The 19,790-nt window shown below is 44.1% G+C and overlaps 1 protein-coding gene across 1 annotated transcript in view; it reads right to left on the bottom strand.

Moving 5' to 3' along the window:
* Positions 1–7,918, bottom strand: part of WNT11 (Wnt family member 11) — a 55,883-nt gene extending 47,965 nt beyond the window's left edge. The window contains exons 1-2 of the mRNA XM_051987075.1: positions 7,430–7,918; positions 1,506–1,721 (exon numbers count right to left, since the gene is read on the bottom strand). Of these exons, the coding sequence (XP_051843035.1) occupies positions 1,506–1,588 (83 nt within the window). The 5' untranslated portion in view covers positions 1,589–1,721; positions 7,430–7,918. The remainder of the gene's footprint in view (positions 1–1,505; positions 1,722–7,429) is intronic.
* Positions 7,919–19,790: the final 11,872 nt, after the last annotated feature.

Here is a 19,790-nt window from a genome sequence, read left to right as displayed (position 1 = left end):
AAGCCTGATAGTGTTGCGGATGGTTTTTAATAAAGCATCAATTAACCAATAACTCACTTCCAGTTAGAAGGAATCATGAACTTGCCGTTTTGTTTGCCAAAAATGCAATCAGTAAGATGCATGCCCTCGTTACAACTGTCTGGGGACTAATACGCGTTTCCTTATCTCTACAATGAGTGGGGTGCACTCAGTTTTTAAGGTTTCTCCCTGAGAGTCCTGACATTCTACACTGCATTTTCTAATATTCTCTGTTTCTAGTTCTGACATTCTAAGTCCTAATTCCCCTGGAAGCTCTGACACTCTATGTTGTAAGTAAGGTCCCTTGAAGCTCCTCCAGTTCTGACATTTTATGATTTTAATCTCTGGCCTATGGCTCATTCCTTTCCCTCTCCAAAGGCAGTGGTTTACCTATAAGTACTCCCAGAGAGTGTCTCTCTTTCTTCCAACCTCCTTAATTCTTGGAAGCATCCAAAGCAGCAGGGGTTTCAAGAAAGATCAGTGGCTCCAACTTGAGACAATAACAATATTAATCCTCCATATGGTTACGGTGCTTTACAGATTACAAAGCACTTCCCTATCTACTAATTCAGTGCCTTCTCATAATATTTCCTTGAGAGAAACAGGGAAAAGTTATTGACTTCAATTTACAAAGAAGGAAACTGAGACTCAGAAGTGAAGCAGCTTCCTAGAGGTCATTAAAATCAGTCTGTGGCTCGACTCAAATCTGGTCTGTGATTTGCAGTCCTGGGAAATTTCCAATTAATCCAATCAAATGACTGCCTCTGTCCAAGGTCACAGAGTGGACCTGGGACTGGAATCCTGAGTTCCTTAACTGCTGAAGAACCAAGATGAGATGACCCCCCCCAAAAAGTTAACCAGAACTTATTTTTTTTGTAGCATTTTGGGGTTTACACTCTCTCGGCTATTATTTCATTTCATCCTAGAAAGAGATTTAGGAGGGAGACAGGGAAAGACTAAGGCTCAGTGCGGGGAAGACATTTTCCAGTAAGTCAGGGGCAGATCCAGGATCCAAACTCAAATTACAGAATCACAGCACAACTGAATGTCAGAACTGGAAAAACTTTTAGAATATAGAATATGGAATGTCAAGACGGAAGGACTTTAGACGTCACATAGGCTAGCCCCCTTTTACAGATATCGAAAACTAAAGCCCATGGGACAGGATTTGTCCAAGATCACGCAATCAAGTTAGCAGAAAAGCTAGTACCTGTTTGCTGATTCTGCCTCCAGTTCTTAATCCACTACACATAGATATCTATTTCCTTAAATTTTACTTCTAATCAAATTTTAAAAATTTAAATAGATAAATAAAACCCTGAAGTTTGTGGCAAGGCGAAATGAAGCGTGATGGAGATCGCCCAGTCACAGCTTTAAGTTAACCACGTCCTCCTTAGCTCGGTATTAAATATTTCCTCCCTAGCCGACCCCCAAGCACTGCTGTTTGTCCAAGCCCGGCAGGCCATTGGAAGCTGAAGAATACTCACAGCCATTTAATCGCGTAGCCAAGCCCGGTCTGCAAAACCAGAGACAGGAAAACGGTCCAAAGAAACTGCACCTTCGCCTTCATTTTCCACGGCCCCGAGTACTCCCGGGGTCAAGCACTCCTCCCCGGAGGGAGAGAGGGAGGCTTTCCCCAGAGGTCCTTCCTCCGTCTCGGATACTCCGCTTTGAAGCAGCTCTTTTTTGGTCCGCGAGAAAACCTAGCAGGCAGAGATCAGAGCCGTGGTTAAAAACGGGGCTTGGGGCTAGGGGGGTGTGTTATTCAAATCGCAAAGGAGGGGCCTGCGAATTGGGAACGGGGAGGGCTTGGCGGGGTGTGTGTCTTCTCCCCCCTGCAACCCCCCACTTCTGATAGAACCTTTATAGCCAACAAAGACAGTGCACGTATGGGTTGAATTATGTCTTGCATTATACGACTGATTGCGTGTTTCTATTTAACTCTCCATATGGTGAACCTTCCTCACCGATCCACTTTTTTACAACGTTATATGTACGAGTGTGTGTGTGTGTGTGTGTGTGTGTGTGTGTGTGTGTGTAAATGTCTATGTCTAAATGTGTAGATGTGGGAGGGAGGCAGGGGAAAGGGAGAGAGAAAGCGGGAGAGGGGAGAAGAAAAGAGAGGGATAAGAGAAAGAAGAGAGGGAGGACGAAGAGAAAAGAACAGTGAAAGGAGAAAAAAAGGGGGAAAAGGAAGGGAAGGGTGAAAGAAATAAAACGTAAGAGAAGTTGTGCTATAGTACGAAAAGTACTGCATTAGAAATCCAGAGACTTGGGTTCGAATTCTAATTCTAATATGCCCTTGCTCTGTGTTCTTGAGGAAGACATTGTCTTCTGGGTTTGTTTTCTCTCCCATAAAATGAGAAGACTAGACCTGATCTCTCAAGTCCCTTTTAATGCTGAAATTCTATGACTGAATCTATGGAAGACTGAGAGAGAGGGAAACTACTGACTCACTCTAACCTCCATTCCATCGCTTATTATGCACACGATGACATGAACATGAGATCATAGGATTTGGAGCTGGAAAGGATCTTAGAACAGTATGTTAGAAATCAAAGGAACCATAGAACATGGGATATTAGAGCTGAAAAGGACCTGAGAGATTAGTTAGCCCAATCCCCGCATTGTATCAATGAGAAAAGTGAGACTAAGGAAGCGGAAGGTACTTTTTCAAGGTCACACAACTAGTTCTGAGTCTCGGCTACCTAAATATCTAATGGAGATGATATCCCCAAGTCCTACCTCCCCTACCCCCATTGGGCTGCTGCTACGAACCACTGGATAAAAAAAGAGGAAGATGCTTTAAAGGGGCATTTGTCCACGTGTCAGGGGGAGAAAGGGATCAAGCTGTGTATACTGACATTCACACATCTCCTCCTCTGTAGGAGGAACTAGACGAAATAGCAGAGAAACAAATCTCGAATTCACTCAGCTCAAGCTAAATCTTCGACTAATCCCTCTTTTCTCTTCCTCCCCCCATGCCAATTTTCAAGGAGAAATGAAACGCGCATCCATCTGTGGACTAATGGCGGTGCCCTTGCTCCGCTGATACAGGCTCCCTCTATGCTTTCCTTCACACCTCATTAACTCTGCCTGGCAGCCTCTTCCAAATTTACCCACACCTGGGCTGAAACTGCAACGCTAGGTCAATGCAGACCCAGGAGCCTTTTGTCCCGGGGGTCAGGGTGTGGCAGATCTGGAGGACGTAGATTTTAAAGGCGTTTGTGTGTATTGGTGGGGAGGGATGTGCGAGGTGGGGTGGGCATTTACGGGTTTTCTTTGGAAGAATCTGCGCAGGGACTGTTTTGTTTGTGTCTCCTGGTCCCCCACGCCCAGGATAGTGCCTGTTCCATAGCAGACACTTCATAAATACAAATTTCTTCTATCCCCCCCCCATCTGAACCTCCTTCATAGTAAATTATAAGAATGAGAGATCAAGCATGGACAATCAGAATTGGAAAGGAGCTTAGAGAACATATAACTCAATCCCTTGATTGCACCCGGTTGGAAACTAAGGTCCAGAAGTGACCAAGGTCAAAGAGCTAATTATGGAGCAGAGCTAAGATGTGAGCAGAGGAGTTCTGAGTGTTCTGACCAGAGATTTATGTTATCTCCGCCGCTCCACACTCAATCATGCAGTCCAAGTGGAATTACTAAGGATGTTCTCTATCTTTCAGTCCTTGATCGAAAACGCTATCACACAGGGTGGGCTTGATTCTGGGGAAGGGACGACAAATCCAGTTTCTGGGATCTACAAAGAATGCTGGATCTGGAAGAAGTATCAGAAACAAAATCTAGTCCAGCCTCCTTGGTTTTCTGTTTTGTTTGTTTATAAAGAGAATGAAAACGAAGAACAGTGTCTCAGCTCTAGGATATCCAGCACGGCAGGAACAGAGTAGAGTACTAGAATGAAGGTCTCCCGACATCGGAGCCCACTTCTGCCCCTAACTAAATAGCATCCATCCACAGGAGCGAAGTCTATCTAGGAGGTGTACACTAGAATTCTCTCTATTCTAGTCTCATCCAGACCACAGAATTTTAGAGTTGGAGAAATCAGCCAAAAACCCTTATTTTTATAAACTGAGGATGCTGAAGTTTAGAGAAGAAAAATAACGTGTCCGAGATACACTATTAAATCAGTGAACGAGCTAGGATTGGAACTCAGGGTTTGTGACTCCAGATTCAATGCCCTTTCCAAGACGTAGGTCTAACTCGTGCCCTCTTTCACCTCCGTGTCCAAGTTAGGGAAGGGGGAGGGGTTCCTAATACAGCACAATAGCATCCTTTATAAATAGGGCTCTCTCTCTCTCTCTCTCTCTCTCTCTCTCTCTCTCTCTCTCTCTCTCTCTCTCTCTCTCTCTCAACCACTTTACACACTCCGACTCCCTGGATCTCACAAAGACCTTGTTCTGCGGGTCAGGGATCATTCCCCTTATTTTAGAAAGAAAGAAACTTTGACTCAGAGAGGGAAAGGAAGGAGTTTCGCTGCAGTCACTGATAGTAATTAGCAGTTAGAGGATTCGAATCAAAGCTATTAGATATGTCTTGTAGTGTTCTTATAGAGACCAGGCAAGTTCCCTTTTCCCCCAAAGAGAAGGAGGTGTTCCCTGGGATCTCGCCCTCTCTGAGTGTGCCCCCAGGCCTCTGGTTATTTCTGTCCCTTTTATCAGCAGCCAAGACCCTTCAGCTAGCTCTGCACTTGAAAGATTTGGCTTTTGCCTGCGGGGGAGAAGGGGGGGGGGGGCTGGCAAAGCTATTTCCGAGCTTCTCTTATCTGCCTTCTCCTAACGAATTAGCCTTTCTCTTTACTCACACAACCAACTCCGTCACTTACTTTCGCCCTGCTGGGATTTCGATGAGAGAGAGGGAACTGCCAACTTTTAACCCCATGCCTCTGCGCGGGAGAGAAGGAAAGCGCCGACTCTCTTGCCTATCCCACCATTGCTCCCTCCTCCTCCGCAACCCACTCTCGCCCCTCTCTCCCAGGCGCCTGCCAGTATCTTTTCCTCCGTCTCCCACGGTGAGAAGATTCAGCCTTTGCTACTAGGAAAGAGCAAGCCATAGATGAACTCTGGTAATTTAGTGGGAAGCAACACGGGTTTCTGGAAACTCCCCGGGACCGTAGACCCCAGGTCTCTTGGCAGACCTGCCACTGACTAGCCGAGTGACCTTGGGCGAATATCGTCTGAATTTCCTCTTCTGTAAGATGCTAGACTTTAACGAGATATTTCTAAAGGCCCTCCTCCCTCCGAGGATCTCTGTGTCTGAGTTCTGGGCAGAAAAGGGGAAAACTGGAGGAGACTCGAGAGAGAGAGAGGTACAGTTTGAAAACAGGGAAGGGGAGACGAGGCCAAAGAAGGAACAAGGAGGAAGACTGGAGCACCTGGGATCCCTTTCCCCTATTCCCTCCTAAAGCAATCTTGGAAACGACACTGCCCTCAACATACAGTGGCGGCTCGAGACTCTTGCGCTAACTATCCCAACCGTCAATCAGGGCGCTTTGCGCACAATCCGGCTCCCAAGGGAGCCGCCTCTCCAAAGACCGGCCTCCACTCACATCCAGGCACCCTGTACAAACTTGGAAACTTTTGCCCTCGCCTACCGCGGCTGGAAACTGTTGCCCGCCTGGAAAAGCCTCTGCAAGATTTGGAGAGTTTCTAGTTTTCCACCTCTTTTTAATTAAGCATCGTTCCGGGCCAAGGATTAAAAGGCAGGAGGGTCTCGATACTCTGAAGAGAGACCTGGTTCCTCGTGGGGAGCAAGGGGAGGTCCCTGGGCAGCTCCTCTCCCAGACCCGCTCTTTCGGGACACTTTCGGGGAGGAGGGACCCAGAGTCGCAGCCTGGCTAGGACTAAATCAACGACGCCCTTCGGTGGCTCCCAATGCACACAGCCCATATAGCGCCACCTCCCACGGGGAGACCTGAGAGAGATGAGTGCGTGATGATAGACTGAAAGCCTCCCGCGCCTGGCTACAGGGAAGCCCATGTTGGAGTCGGCGTTTGGCAACGACCTTCCTGCATGCGATCTTGAACAGTTCACTTTCCCTTTCTATGTATCTACTTCCTCATTTGTAAAATCAGGAATAATAAAGACTTGGACTAAAAGTTTAGAAGGCTCTTCAAGAGCAGCCAGTCCAACCTCCTTCATTTTACAGATGAGGAAACTGAGGCTTAGGGAGGTAAAGTTACGTGTCCAAAGTCATAGAGTTAGCAGCAGAGTCAGAATTTGAAGCTGGCTTCTGTGACCCTAGAACCGAATTCTACATCATCACTCCGAGAGGGACTAGATTATCTGTCTCTACAATTCCTTTCTACTCTAATATTCGGTGTTCTAAGGTTCGTTCCAATTCTTTCTCAGTCCTAAGGCCCCTCCAAACTGAGATTTGAGGATCTGAAGTCCCTTAGCGTCCTTAAATTCTATGAGCTAAAATCCCAACCAGCTCTAATATTCTGTTCTAAGGCCCTTTGCTGAGAGCTCTGACATGATATATCTAGTTCTAGGTCTCTGACAGCTCTGACTTTCGGTGTTCTTCAGTCCTTTCCAGATCTTGACGTTCAACATTATAAGGGTCCTCCTAGCTCTCGCTTTCATTGTAAGCAATCTTTCGTTCCACGTCTAATCTATGGTCTAAGAGCTTCCACTTCTCTAATTCTATGACCTCACTGGATCTCCTTTCGTTTTCGGGCTGCTAGTTCTTTCTCCAGGCTAAGAGATCAGATCTGTAAACAAACGCTCCCCGATCTCCTCCTTCTCCTTCGTTAGCTTCCCTCTACATTTCTTCCAGACCCTTATTTTGAAGAGTCTTAGCAATGGGTTGGTATCATCCCCACAGGGGCTGCTTCCCTTTCCCCTTAGCTCGCGTTGGGGGAGCTTTTCAAAGGGGATGGGAGAAGGAAGAGATTTTTTGGAGATACCAGGACAGGGCTCTGACCACTTCTCAGTGCGCGCTGGCACTTTTCGGGCTAGTACCGCACCCCCACCCCCGGGATCGCTCTGGCGTGAGCTCATCCCTCGGAACCGGAGACCGATGAGGCTGGGAGGAGCTCAGGGGGGAGGGGGCAGAGGCGCAGTATGTTGGGTTGCATTTGCCTGGTTCTCCTCCCTGTTGTCGCCCCCTTCACAGCCTGGGTGTCCCTCTTTTAAGTGACCTGGAGGTGCCGTTACTATTCCGGCGTCTGGGAGAAGGGGGTGCAGAGCTACACAGTTGGTGAAGGGGGACTGTGAAGGACAGATAGCACTTTCAAATGCCGGCCAGACCGACTTCAGACCTGGGAGCAAACTCCCAAGACTCCGGAGCTCAAGCAACTTCCAATGAGCCCCCCAAACCTCAGGAGACTCCCTAGACTCCGGAGGTCACGCAATCTTCAAAGCACCCCCAAGCCCCCCAGTTCAGTATTCCTCCTTACCTTTCTCTCCAGGGTTAGCCAGCGGCTCTGCTGCCCCGCGACAGTAAGGCTGCTGTCCCCCGCCTCTGCGGCAGCGCCCCTCCAAGGGCAGAGGCAAAAAGTCTCTTTACCGCTGCCCGAGCCTCCCAGCCTATGGTGTAGACATCTCCCAGGGCGCGGAAGGGAGAGGGCAGTAGGAAGCTTTGGTTCAGGTAGCGGGAATTACTGCTCTGTCCAACTCTAGAAACCAACCGCGAACTAGCCGGAGGAGGAGAGGGGGTGGGTGTAGGGGTGCGGGTCACCACAGCTGCGCCTCCTCCTAGCCTGAGCTCTTCGCCTCTCTCCCCAAACTGCGCGCCCACTAGTCCTGGCCCTTCTCCTGCAGCCTCTGGTTCCTAACAGCGTCGACGAACCTGCTTATAAGAAGTCCTGGCAGCTTTGATCGGCCGAGTGATGTCAGAGTGGATTAGCATAACAAAGCGGGCCCCGGGCTTCCCGGCCAGGACAGGACTCCAGCCTGTTTGATCCCTAGGGGAAGCCTTAGGGGAGATAGGTGAATATGTGTGTGTGTGTGTGTGTGTGTGTGTGTGTGTGTGTGTGTGTGTAGGGAGAGGAAGGGGGAGAAAAGGAGTGTGTGTAGTGAGGAGAGGAGCGGCAATAATTAGCAGAAATCTCAATAATATTCAGAGATCGCTTTAACTTTTCACGGAATCAGAAAATTTTAAAGCTGGGAAGGGACCATTTAGACGGCACAGCCCAAATCCCGCAGGGTGAGAAAGGGGGTGTAAGGACAAGGGAAAGAAAGTGACTTATCCAAGATCACCCAGAAAGTTTTCCTCACAATAATATGCCGAGGTAGGTAGCCGAGTTATTATCGTCTTCCTATTTTACAGAAGAGTATGGGCAATAGTTTGCCCAGGACCATGCTGCTTGTTATTGTCAAAACCAGGATCTTAATCTACAATTTCCTTTTTCTAAGTCAATAAACATTTATTAAGTTCTTTTTAATGTGTCAGACCCTGTCCTAAATTCTAAGAACACGATGAAAAATAAACTTTAAAACAAAATTTAAAAAAAAAATGTTCACTGACCTTAGAAGCTCATATTGTAACGGAGAGAGATTTCGTGCAATAATGATGTATATACAAGAAAATTCCAGAGTCTATAGATAGTGCTTTGGGAGGAAGGGATGGGGGAGGACACCAGGAAAGCCTACCCCGCCCCCAAGAAAGTGGGATTGGAACTGAGCTTTAAAGTAAGCTAGGGAAATGAGGAGGTGAGGGTGGAGATGGCGAGCATTACAGGTAAGGGAAACGGTTGCTGCAAAGTTAGAGTCGGGAGATGGAGGGTTGAGTGTGAGAACAGCAAGCGGTCCGGTATAGCTGGGTGACAGAATATAAGGGAGAAAAATATAAGACTGAGAAGAACCGCACAATTTCCTTGGTAGGTAGTGTCTGTGGTCCGAGGTCAGGAGCAGTCAGAGAGACCTGGGTTCAAGTCTACCTCTCTGAGACGTTTAAAAAAACCCCGAGGAACTGGATTCAAGTCTTGCTTCTGTGACTTTTGCAATCTCTATGCCTTCGGATAAGTTATTAGCCTTCTCCTCTATTAAATGGGGGAGGGGGATGGATCAGATGGCCTCTGAGGTCCCTTGGGAGCACTAAACCCGAAAACCCCAAAGAAATGAAGCGATCAACGAAAATCAAGAGATATCCTGTATTCCGTTGATCCAGGCTACCACTGCCTTTGGCACGGAAAGGGGCTTGGAGCTGTAGATTATGTTTGTTCAAAACGAAATCCCAACGAAATTTTAAAATGCGAATCTACCAGCTTCCCCAGGACTCAGGTCTCTGCGCCAATGGCTCCCCCTATGCTTCAGTTCTGGATAAAATCAGAGGCGGAGGCGAAAGGTCTGCGAAACTAACAGTTTGGGTGTTTTCTGCCCTCTGCGCTTGGGCCCCGCACCTCTTCTTGATCCCTGGAGGGGCTGGGAAAAGAACCAAAAGAATCTGGGCTGGGGCAGCACTGCCTTATGGCTGCTGTCGTTCCAACGGCTTACATTTCAATAGGGTTCTGTGATGTAGCAGCAGCAGCAACACTAGTGGAAAATAGGTAGTAGATAGTTATGGGAATAACTAACATTTATATAGTGCCTTGAGGTTACTAAAGTATTTTACTATATTCATTTGCTCCTCACAACAATCCTGGGAGAAAAAATAGTATTATTAGGTATTATCTCCATTTTTCAGATAAGGAAACTGAGGCTGAAACAGCTTAAGTGTATGCCCAGTTTCACGCTTAATAAATGTCTGAGGGCAGATTTGAACTCACTGCTTTCCTGATTTCAACTCCGAGACTCTTTGTAGAGGCTTTCCTCAAATCTCTCAGAGACACAAATTCTGAACATGTTTTGTTTACTGAGAAAAGAACAGATCCATCATCACAAGCTTAGAAAGTGGCTAACTGAAGTCCATTCCTCTATCCCTTGCATGGTGGAACCAAAAGAAAGGGGCTGTTGCCCTGAGGAAAAAAATACAGAATTATCCCCCCAGCAGAAGTCTTTATCTTCAGAGAGGCATGGATGAAGCAATTTCCAATATTCCTCCAGCTTTAAGAGTTTGTGACTGTGATCACAACATCTTTGAAACTTAAAATGAAGGAATTCCACTTAATGAACACATATTTATTAATTGCCTACTAAACGAAAGCAAGGTTGGGCTTTGAGAATTCAAAAGAAAAAAATAGTTGTCATCAAGGACCTTACATAGCCACTGAGCACCATAGAACTTAGGACCCTAGACAGAATTACTGAATCTTTTCGGAGGGAGTATACTGGTTCTCTATTATTTGAGAGTCCTTGCCTTGTTATCTGATTGCTATGAAGAGCCTTGAAAGGGAGCAGTTATGTGTGAACACTGAGAACTTATCCAGGCAGCATTTGGGATCTCCTCAACCATGGCCCAGCTTTTCATCAGTTCAGACTTCACCTATTGGAACCATCCTCCATGGCTTGTCCCAGAATTCCTATTTAAAGAGAGAATCTAGGCGAAGCCGTTTATTTCTCTTCGGTTTTCACTCAGGACTTCCTCTACTATGCCTTCAAATTGGATAACTTTATTGCTCAGGAATTTGTGTATATGTGTGTATAAGAGAGAAACAGACAGAGAGAAGAAGAAAAAGAAGAAGAAACATGGAGAGACAAAGGGAAGCAGAGATAGAATGACAGATACAGAGACAGCTGAAAAAAAGGAAAGAGGAACAATGAGAGAGAAAAGGAGAGAGAAACAGAAAATGAGAAGGAAGGAGAGGAGACAGAGAAGAAAGTGAGGAGTGGGGAAGGAGAAGAGGGTGAAAGGGGAGAGAGAAAAAGGAAGAAAGAGAAAGAATAAAAGCACATGGGAAAAGGAGAGAGAGACAGACGGACAGAGAGACAGAGACAGACACATACATCCAGAGAAAAAGACAGAAGGGAGAAGGAAAGAACAAAGTCAAATGAGGAGAGATACAGAGACTTTGTTTTCTTCCCTCTCCCCTCTCCTCCCTCCCCCCACCTCTGCTATTTTAAGATCTTAAGATCAGAGAGCATTAACCAGCCATGCTCCTTCTTGCATTCTCTCTCAGGTTTGTTGTGAAGAACAGGCTTGCCAACAGTAATGTATTAGAGAAATGGGAAAATATTTTTATTATTGCAAAGTATGCAGAAAAGATGCCTTCATTAAAACTAGGCAGACAGATGCTGCAAGGATACTTGGTATTGATTCTGCCTGTGACTTTGGGTAAATCACTTTACCAAATCTGGTTCACGTTATCTTAATTACAATGTAGCATGAGTCTCTAAGGGACCTCTCAATTCTGATACTCTTTGTCCCCCCCCCCCCAGTTCCAACATTGTGTGCTAAGGTCCTCCCATCTTTGACATCTGTGTTCTAAGGTTCCTTTCAGCTCTGACATTGTGTTCTAAGATCCTTCTCAGCTTTGACATCCTGGGTTCTAAGAGCCCTCTCAGCTCTGACACTCTGTGTTCTAAGGTTCCTTCCAGCTCTGACATCCCATGTTCTAAAGGCCCTCCTAGCTCTGACATTCTGGGTTCTAAGGACCCTCCAAACTCTTACATTCCCTTTTCTAAGTCCCCTCCAAGCTCTTACATTCCCTGTTCTAAGTCCCCTCCCAGTTCTGATAGTCTGTGTTCTGAGGGCTTTCTCAGCTCTAACAATCTTTGTTCTAAAGCTCCATCCAGCTCTGATGTGCTGTATTTTAAGGTCACTTTCAGCTGTATTCTGTATTCTAAGCTCCATTCCACTGCTGACATTCAAGGTTCAAAAACCCAGTCTAGCTCTATGAACAGGAGAGGGAAGCTCCCCCCCCCCTCACCCCCCAGCCCCTTGGGAGATTAATATATTTTCCTTCTCAATTACCGGTGCCGGTGATTTTGGGTTATCTGATTGCCCAGACGTGCTGGCCGTTTCCTGTCCCCTGTATTCCCACCACCTGATTTCCATTCGATCACATTAAACCTTCCTAGCCACCCTTCCCTCCCTAAGCCCCAGGCTAACACACCCTTTGCTGGCAGGGGGAAGCCAAGGGCCCCAGTGGGGACCCTGGGTTCTGTTTCCCACCTATTGCTCATCGACCTCACCATCTTGGAGCTAGAGGAAGTATGAGGGAGACCAGGAGAAAGATTTAGACTTGGTGTAATATTTCCTAACATTCATAATCATCTGAAAAAGCAGTGAGTCTTTGCTGGAGGTCATGAGGTTGCTCCTCACATGAGTTCTGATAGCAGAGACTGGATGAGCCCTTTTCTTAATTGCCTCTAAATCTTGTTCAGATCTTAGTTGACTTAGATGGCCATTGGCTCTATTCAACTCTATGACTGGAGTGGGGCAAAAGTTGTTGCTGATTATTGCTGTCTAGAAGGAAGAGAGAAATGGAGGAAAGGAGAAGCAAGAAAAAAGGGAAGGAAAGAAGGTCAAAAAAAAAAAAAGGGAGAGGGAAGGAAAGAGAAAGAAAGGAGAAAGAGAGGTGAGGGGACAAGAAGGAAAGTCATGAAAGAGAGGGGAGGGAAGAAGCAAAAGAAAAAAGAAAGTGATACAAAGGAGGAAGGAAAGATTGTGAAGGGAAGGGAAGAAGGAGGAAATAAGAGAAAAAGGAAAAGAGAGGGACAGAAGACAAGAGTGAAAGAAAGGAAGAAAGAGCAGAAGATGGAGAGAGGGGATGAAGACATGGAAGAAGGGAAGAAATAAAGGGGAAATGCTGTCTGTGTGACTTCAAAAAAATTATTTCTATTTCTTTGGACTTCAGTTTCCTTACCTGTAAAATGAAAAATTTGGACAAAGTATTTCCCCAAACTGTTCTCCATAATAAAAATTCCATGAGGTAATGACAGCGATATTTCAGTGTTAAATATGAAATTATGTATTATTTTTAAAAACTTGTGGGCAATTATTTTTTACATAAAAATCAATTTGATTTGTTATATTTTATACTCAGAATTTCTCAGCCTTCCTCCCCCTTTATCTCTGGAGTATCCATTGGACCCACAAGTCTAGGATAGGTCAATAATACTAGTTCTGCTTGGCCCCAGAAGGCAGAACTGGGATCCATGGGGGGAAGTTGAAGGGGGTGAGATTTCAGCTTGATGTAAGAAAAAACTTACATAGAGGCTAAAAGGGTAATAGGCTCACTTGGGAGGCACTTGGGAGAGTTCCCTCTCATTGGAGGTCTTAAAATTAAGAATAAAAAACCACTTGTTGGAGAAAGTGTAGCTGGGTCCTTGTTATAATTTTGTTGTTCTAAATACCCAGTGTGGTCCCTTCCAACCCTCAAAGAATGAGATTTCAAATTCAAAAGGTATTTAGTAGCCAAACTGGTTTGATAAACACAGCAGATTCTAATGGGAAAAAAAAGCCATCAAACAAAACACAAGAGGAGGAGTCAGGAAGCCTGAATTCAAATACTGGCTCTAACACTAACTGTGGACCACAGGCATGTGACTTACCCACTCCAAGTTCCAATTTTGTCCTTAGTAAAATGGGGGTAACATATTCAGAACCACCTTCTTCAAAGTGATATTATGAGCAAGGTGCTTTGTAAGCTTCTAGTACAATAGGAGCATAAATTGCTACTATGTTTTCTAATTCAAATGTTCTATGTTTGAATATTCCATGTTAAAATATGTTTAGCCTTAACATTCTTTCCCACCCTCAATAGTATTTTATTTTTCCAAATACACACGAAAATAGTTTCCAATGTTCATTTTTGTAAAATTTTGTGTTCCAAATTTTTCTCCCTCTCTCAAGCAATCTGATATAGGTTAACCATGTCCAGTCCTTAAAACTGTATTTTCATATTTGTCATGTTGTACAAGAAAAATCAGATCAAAGAGAAAAAAGCAAACAGCAAACAAGCAAAAAAGGTGAAAATACTCTTGCTTTGATCTACATTAAGTCTCCATAATTCTCTCTCTGGATGAGGATGGCATTTTTCAGTCTATTGTGTCTTGGATCACTGTATTATTGAGAAAAGCTAAGTCTATTGTGATTGATTATCACACAATCTTGCTATTGTTGTGTACAGCATTCTCTTGGTTCTGCTCACTTCATTCAGCATCAGTTTATGTAAGTCTTTCCAGGCTTTTCTGAAATCAGCCTGCTCATCATTTCTTAGAGTGATAATCTTCCATTACATCATATACCATAACGTATCCAGTCATTCCTCAAGTGATGGTATCCCCTCAGTTTCCCATTCCTTGCCACTACAAAAGGAGTTAACTGAGCCGTAGCATTCTAAGGTTATATAAGATCATAAGAGCAGGAACCAAAGAAATCACCAACCTCTCCTTTTATAGATGAAATAACAGAAGCCCAGAGAGCTTAAACTCCAAAGTTAGGGCTCTTTTAATCATAGAACATTGATAATGAAGCTTTAGCATTCCATTCTTTTTTTAAAAAATAGCTTTTTGTGGGGCAGCTAGGTGGCGCAGTGGATAGAGCACCAGCCCTGAAATCAGGAGGAGATGAGTTCAAATTTGATCTCAGACACTTAACACTTCCTGGCTGGGTGATCTTGGGCAAGTCACTTAATCCTAATTGCCTGAGGGGAGGGGGGAGGTTTTTTCTTTCTTTCTTTCTTTTTTTTAAATAACTTTTTATTGACAGAACCCATGCCAGGGTAATTTTTTACAACATTATCCCTTGCACTCGCTTCTGTTCCGATCTTTCCCCTCCCTCCCTCCACCCCTTCCTCCAAATGGCAAGCAGTCCTATACATGTTAAATAGGTTACAGTATATCCTAGATACAATATATGTGTGCAGAACCAAACAATTCTCTTCTTGCATAGGGAGAATTGGATTCAGAAGGTAGAAATAACCTGGGAAGAAAAACAAAAATGCAAGCAGTTTATATTCATTTCCCAAGTGTTCTTTCTTTGGGTGTAGCTGAAAAGCTTTTTATTTTCAAAATATATGCAAAGATAGTTTTCAACATTCACTCTTGTAAAATCTTGCAGTCCAAATTTTTCTCCCTCCTGCCCCCATCCCCTCCCTAGACAGCAAGTTATCCAATATATATTAAACATGTGCAATTCTTCTATACATATTTCTACATTTATCATGCTGCACAAGAAAAAGCATCAAAAATGAAAAAAAATGAGAAAAAAGCAAGCAAACAACAACAAAAGAGTGAAAATGCTATATTGTGATCCTCATTCAGTCTCCACAGTCCTCTCTGGGGGCAGAGGGCTCTCTCCATCACAAGTCCCTTGGATCTGGCCTGAATCACTTTGAAGGGAGCCACATCCATCAGAACTGATCATCACATAATCCTGTTGCTGCTGTGTACAATATCACCAGCAGGATTACTGTTTCTTATAAAACAATAATATTCCATAACATTCCTATACCATAACTTATCCAACCATTCTCCAACTGATGAGTACTCACTCAGTTCCCAGTTCCTTTCCACTGCAAAAAAGGACTACACAAATATTTTTACACATAACATCCCATTCTCTAAGATCCTTCCTGGCTCTATGTTCTAAGTTCTTTCCAGATCTAATGTTTATCTACAGCTCTGCACTACCATGTATAATCTTTGTTGTTTTGTTCTATCATTTTTATTAACGTGAAATGCATAAATTTAGTGACATCTTCACTCCAAATGTTCACAGGGACTGTTTGTGCCTGATCTGTGGATGAGCCTTCTGAGCTTATATTAATCTCATCAGTCACAGCTGGACACATTGTACCTTGACTGAACATAGTGATTTTTGTCCTCCTTGAGCAAACAGTCATTTTCATTTGTGCGCATCATCTCTAATGTAGAGGGCTGAAACTATTGAATTCAATGCACTAAAGTCAGGACTGCTGAGCGCCTCAAGCGAGGCTAACTACTGATTGGATGATACTCTATGGGCATCTGCTTGGAAAATGGTCCTCTCCACTATCCGTGTGTATGATTGGTGTATAGAGGATTGTAGGAAGGACTAGAGGGTGGAGAAAAGCTAGCCAGGAACACACTCTCGGTGGTAGACGAGGGAGAAGGCGCTTGCAGAGATTCTCTTCCATCCCCTTCACTTCTACCCCTAAAGACCAATAATAAAGATGGACTTTTGTTTATCCTGACTCTGGCTGATTCTGGGGTGTCCTGGGTATGAGTATGGTCATTACATTTGTTGCCCAAGCATGGGAACCGAGGACCCTAACTTCACTGAAGAAGTCTCCAGTGACCAGAAAATAGGGTGAGTATTTAAATAGACAAACAGGGAACTTAACTTTGTTAAGGGCTAAACTAGTAAACTTTTCTAGCTGCAGTGGGGCAGATATTGGGAAAAGATTCTCCCCCAGCCCCAGCCCCAGCCCCAGCTCCACATCTACCTCCGCCCCAAGCAGGTGCTATAGAAAGCATGCTTAAGCCGATCAAGGGACAAGGATTAATTGTAACTTGGGAGCAGATTGCTAGACTGTTGGGTACATTAAAACACATGTCCCCTTGGTTCTTAAAGGGAGAAGAGATAGGGCTAGATAATTGGAAGCTGGTAGTAGAGCAATTATGAGAATACCACAATGATAGAGGTCCTGATTCAATTTCCAAGGAGACATTCTATATATACAACATAATACAATTGGCCTTTAAAATTCCTGCTAGTTATAGAAAAAAGTAAAATTCTAAAAATGGCCAGATGTGGAAGTGTGAGGAAAATGAGGAGGACAAAGGAGGGATTAACAGTGATATCACCAGAGGGCATGAGGAGTTAAGTGAGGATAAAGGGCGTGGTGATTCTGGTTCTCACTAAGTAGCTTCAATCCTGCCTACACAGAACTGGTTCTTGACAGGCCCCATCAACTTCACCTTCTGGGAGGTAGAGGAGAGGAGTAGTGAGAGAGGCAGTGACACCACCAGCACCTCCCCCCCCACACCCCAGCAATCACCCCCTCCTCTGACTAGATTGCAAAAGGCAGTAGTTAAAGCCAGGGAAGAAGGCCAGAATTTAAGTGATTTGCAAATGGAAATGTATCCAGTGATTCAAGAGTTTGACTCTTCAGGTCAAGAAAGTAGAAGATACACTCCTTTTGATATAGAAATCCTCAAAGACCTGAAAAAGGCTTGCTCTCTTTATGGGGCTATGTCAGCTTATGTTAAGATGTTATTACTGAGTTTGGCTTATGAAGTCTTAACCCCTAGGGACTGGAAATCTATAGCAAGGATATGCTTAGAACCAGGACAAAACTTATTGTGGCTTTCTGAATATAGTGAGTTCTGTAGGATACAAGCCCAACAAAATAGTCATAGTGGAGTTAATCCTCCAATCACCTATGACCAACTAACAGGTGTAGGTTCTTATGCAGAAATTTCAGTACAGATTAATTACTCCTTAGCAGCATATGAGCAAATTGCTGCTGCTGCTATCAAAGCATGGGCTTCTCTCCCCAATCAAAATGACAAGGGTGAAGCCTTCACAAAAATAACACAAGGGCCAAATGAATCCTTTGCTGATTCTGTGGGGCATTTCAGACAGCTGTCATATGAACTAATGGTGAAAATGCAGTAACAGACATTTTGATAATGCTAATGAGGTTTGTAGAAGAATTATACTAGGACTGCGCAAGGATGCTCCTTTAGAGGAGATCATAAGACACTGTGCCACAATGGGCACAAATGCCTTTTATAGCCAGGCTATGATACAGACTTACCAAGATCCCAACATGGGGAGACAGGGTCCCTTTTGGCAATTCCCCAGTATTTGTTGTAAAAAAGAAATCTGGAAAATGGAAGATGTTGACTGATTTAAGAAAGGTAAATGAACAGATGGAAACTTGGGAACTCTTCAGCCTGGACTTCCATCTCCTACTCAATTGCCTAGAGTCTCCAGAGAGACTCATCAATGCTTTCAATGTGGCAAAGTACAGCATCTGAAAGCTCAATGTTGGCATAGAGACAGTGAGAAAAAAAGGTGGGAGAACAAGACCCAAAACCCCATGTCCAAAATGCAACAGAGGCTTCCACTGGGCCTCAGAATGTAGACTGATTCAGGGAAACGGGATGAGGGGCCCAAGGCAAAAAACACTTGGGGCATGATGGCAGCCAATGGTGCACCCAGAGAGTGTCTAGAAGTCCAGTACCCAGACATGACCAATCAGCCAGAAAGCCATCTGATGGGAGAAAAGGATCACACAATCAATCATCCAGGAAGCAATCTGATGGGAGAAAGGGATTACAATTGGGAGAGTAGAGTTGTATGCAGCTGGGACAACTGAGATATCCCCTGGAGAAGTGAAATCTGTTCCTCTCCAATCTATGGATCTCTTACCTCCAGGCACAGTAGGCTTGACCATTTCACCTCCTGAAAGCACTTACAAAACAGTGTCCATCCACACACTGATGTGGGAAACTGGGAAATGTTTAGATAACATCCCAGTCACTAATACAGATAGAATATGTGTGACTTATCACCCAGGAAAAGTAGTAGCATCAGGTTTACTGATACAGACTCCTAATAAGCAATCTGATGATGGTTGCCCAGATTCTGACTCCAAGAAAAAAATCCAGGAATATACTGGACAGCAGATGTAACAACTGACTGACCTATGCTCACTATCTATATAAATGGCCTACTATTAGAAGGGTTGGTAGACACAGGTGCAGATCGTACATTATTAGAGGTGCCAACTGGCCCAGCCACTGGCCAAAAATTAAGGCAGACACCTACATATCTGGTGTAGGAGTATCAATAGCAACTGAAATTAGTGCTGCCTCTATGAGATGGACTTTTGAAGGTGAAATAGGAATTTTTACTCCCTTTATAGTTGAAAAAATCCCCATCAATCTGTGGGGAAGAGACATTTTACAACAATTAGGATTATAAATGAATACTTCGGTTTTTTAGGCAGGGCTGCTGCTGAAGGCCTGCCAACACTTTCACCTGTTCCTATCCAATGGAAAACTGATACACCAGTGTAGATAGAACAGTGGCCCTTAGGTAGCAATAAAATTCAGGCCTTATTAGATATAGTACAGGAGCAACTTGACCAAGGACATTTACAACCTTCTCTAAGTCCTTGCAATTCCCCTGTATTTGTTGTAAAAAAGAAATCTGGAAAATGGAGGATGTTGACTGATTTAAGAAAGGTAAATGAACAGATGGAAACTTGGGAACTCTTCAGCCTGGACTTCCATCTCCTACTCAATTGCCTAGAGAATGGCCTCTTTGGGTAATATATATTAAGGATTGTTTCTATTCTATCCCTCTGGATAAGGAGGATATGAAAAGATTTGCCTTTTCAGTGCCCAGCGTTAACTTAGCTGAGTCTTATAAAAGATATGAATGGACAGTTTTGCCACAGGGAATGAAAAATAGCCCTACTATGTGTTAAATGTATGTTGCTGCTGCTCTTACTCCAGTAAGAAAAGCATTTCCAAAAGTTATATTACTACATTACATGGATGATATATTAGGATGTGCACTTGAAGAACAAATGTTAGAAGCATGTCTACGAAAGACCATGGAAACACTAAGATACTACAAATTGCACATAACTCCAGAAAAAATTCAAAGACATGCTCCTTTTCAATATTTAGGATATGAAGTATATCCTAAGGTGCTCACAGTACAAAAACGTTCCTTAAGAACAGAGACGCTAAACACCTTATATGACTTTCAGAAATTGATAGGAGATAGCCAATGGATGCGTCCAGTGTTAGGCTTGACTACCTATTAATTGAAATCATTATATGACATTTTAAGGGGAGACAGTGCTTTAAACTCACCATGCCAGCTTACAAAAGAAGCTCAAGAGGCTTTAAGAGAAATTGAACTGGCTTTATCCAATGTGGTTGAAAGAGTCACTCACAAACCCTTAGAAATATCAGTTTTTGCCACACAAG

Source organism: Antechinus flavipes, chromosome 3 (assembly GCF_016432865.1).
Source record: "Antechinus flavipes isolate AdamAnt ecotype Samford, QLD, Australia chromosome 3, AdamAnt_v2, whole genome shotgun sequence".
Taxonomy (NCBI): domain Eukaryota; kingdom Metazoa; phylum Chordata; class Mammalia; order Dasyuromorphia; family Dasyuridae; genus Antechinus; species Antechinus flavipes.
The sequence above is the reverse complement of the archived record's forward strand: the minus strand, read 5'-3'. Positions and strand labels throughout refer to the sequence as shown.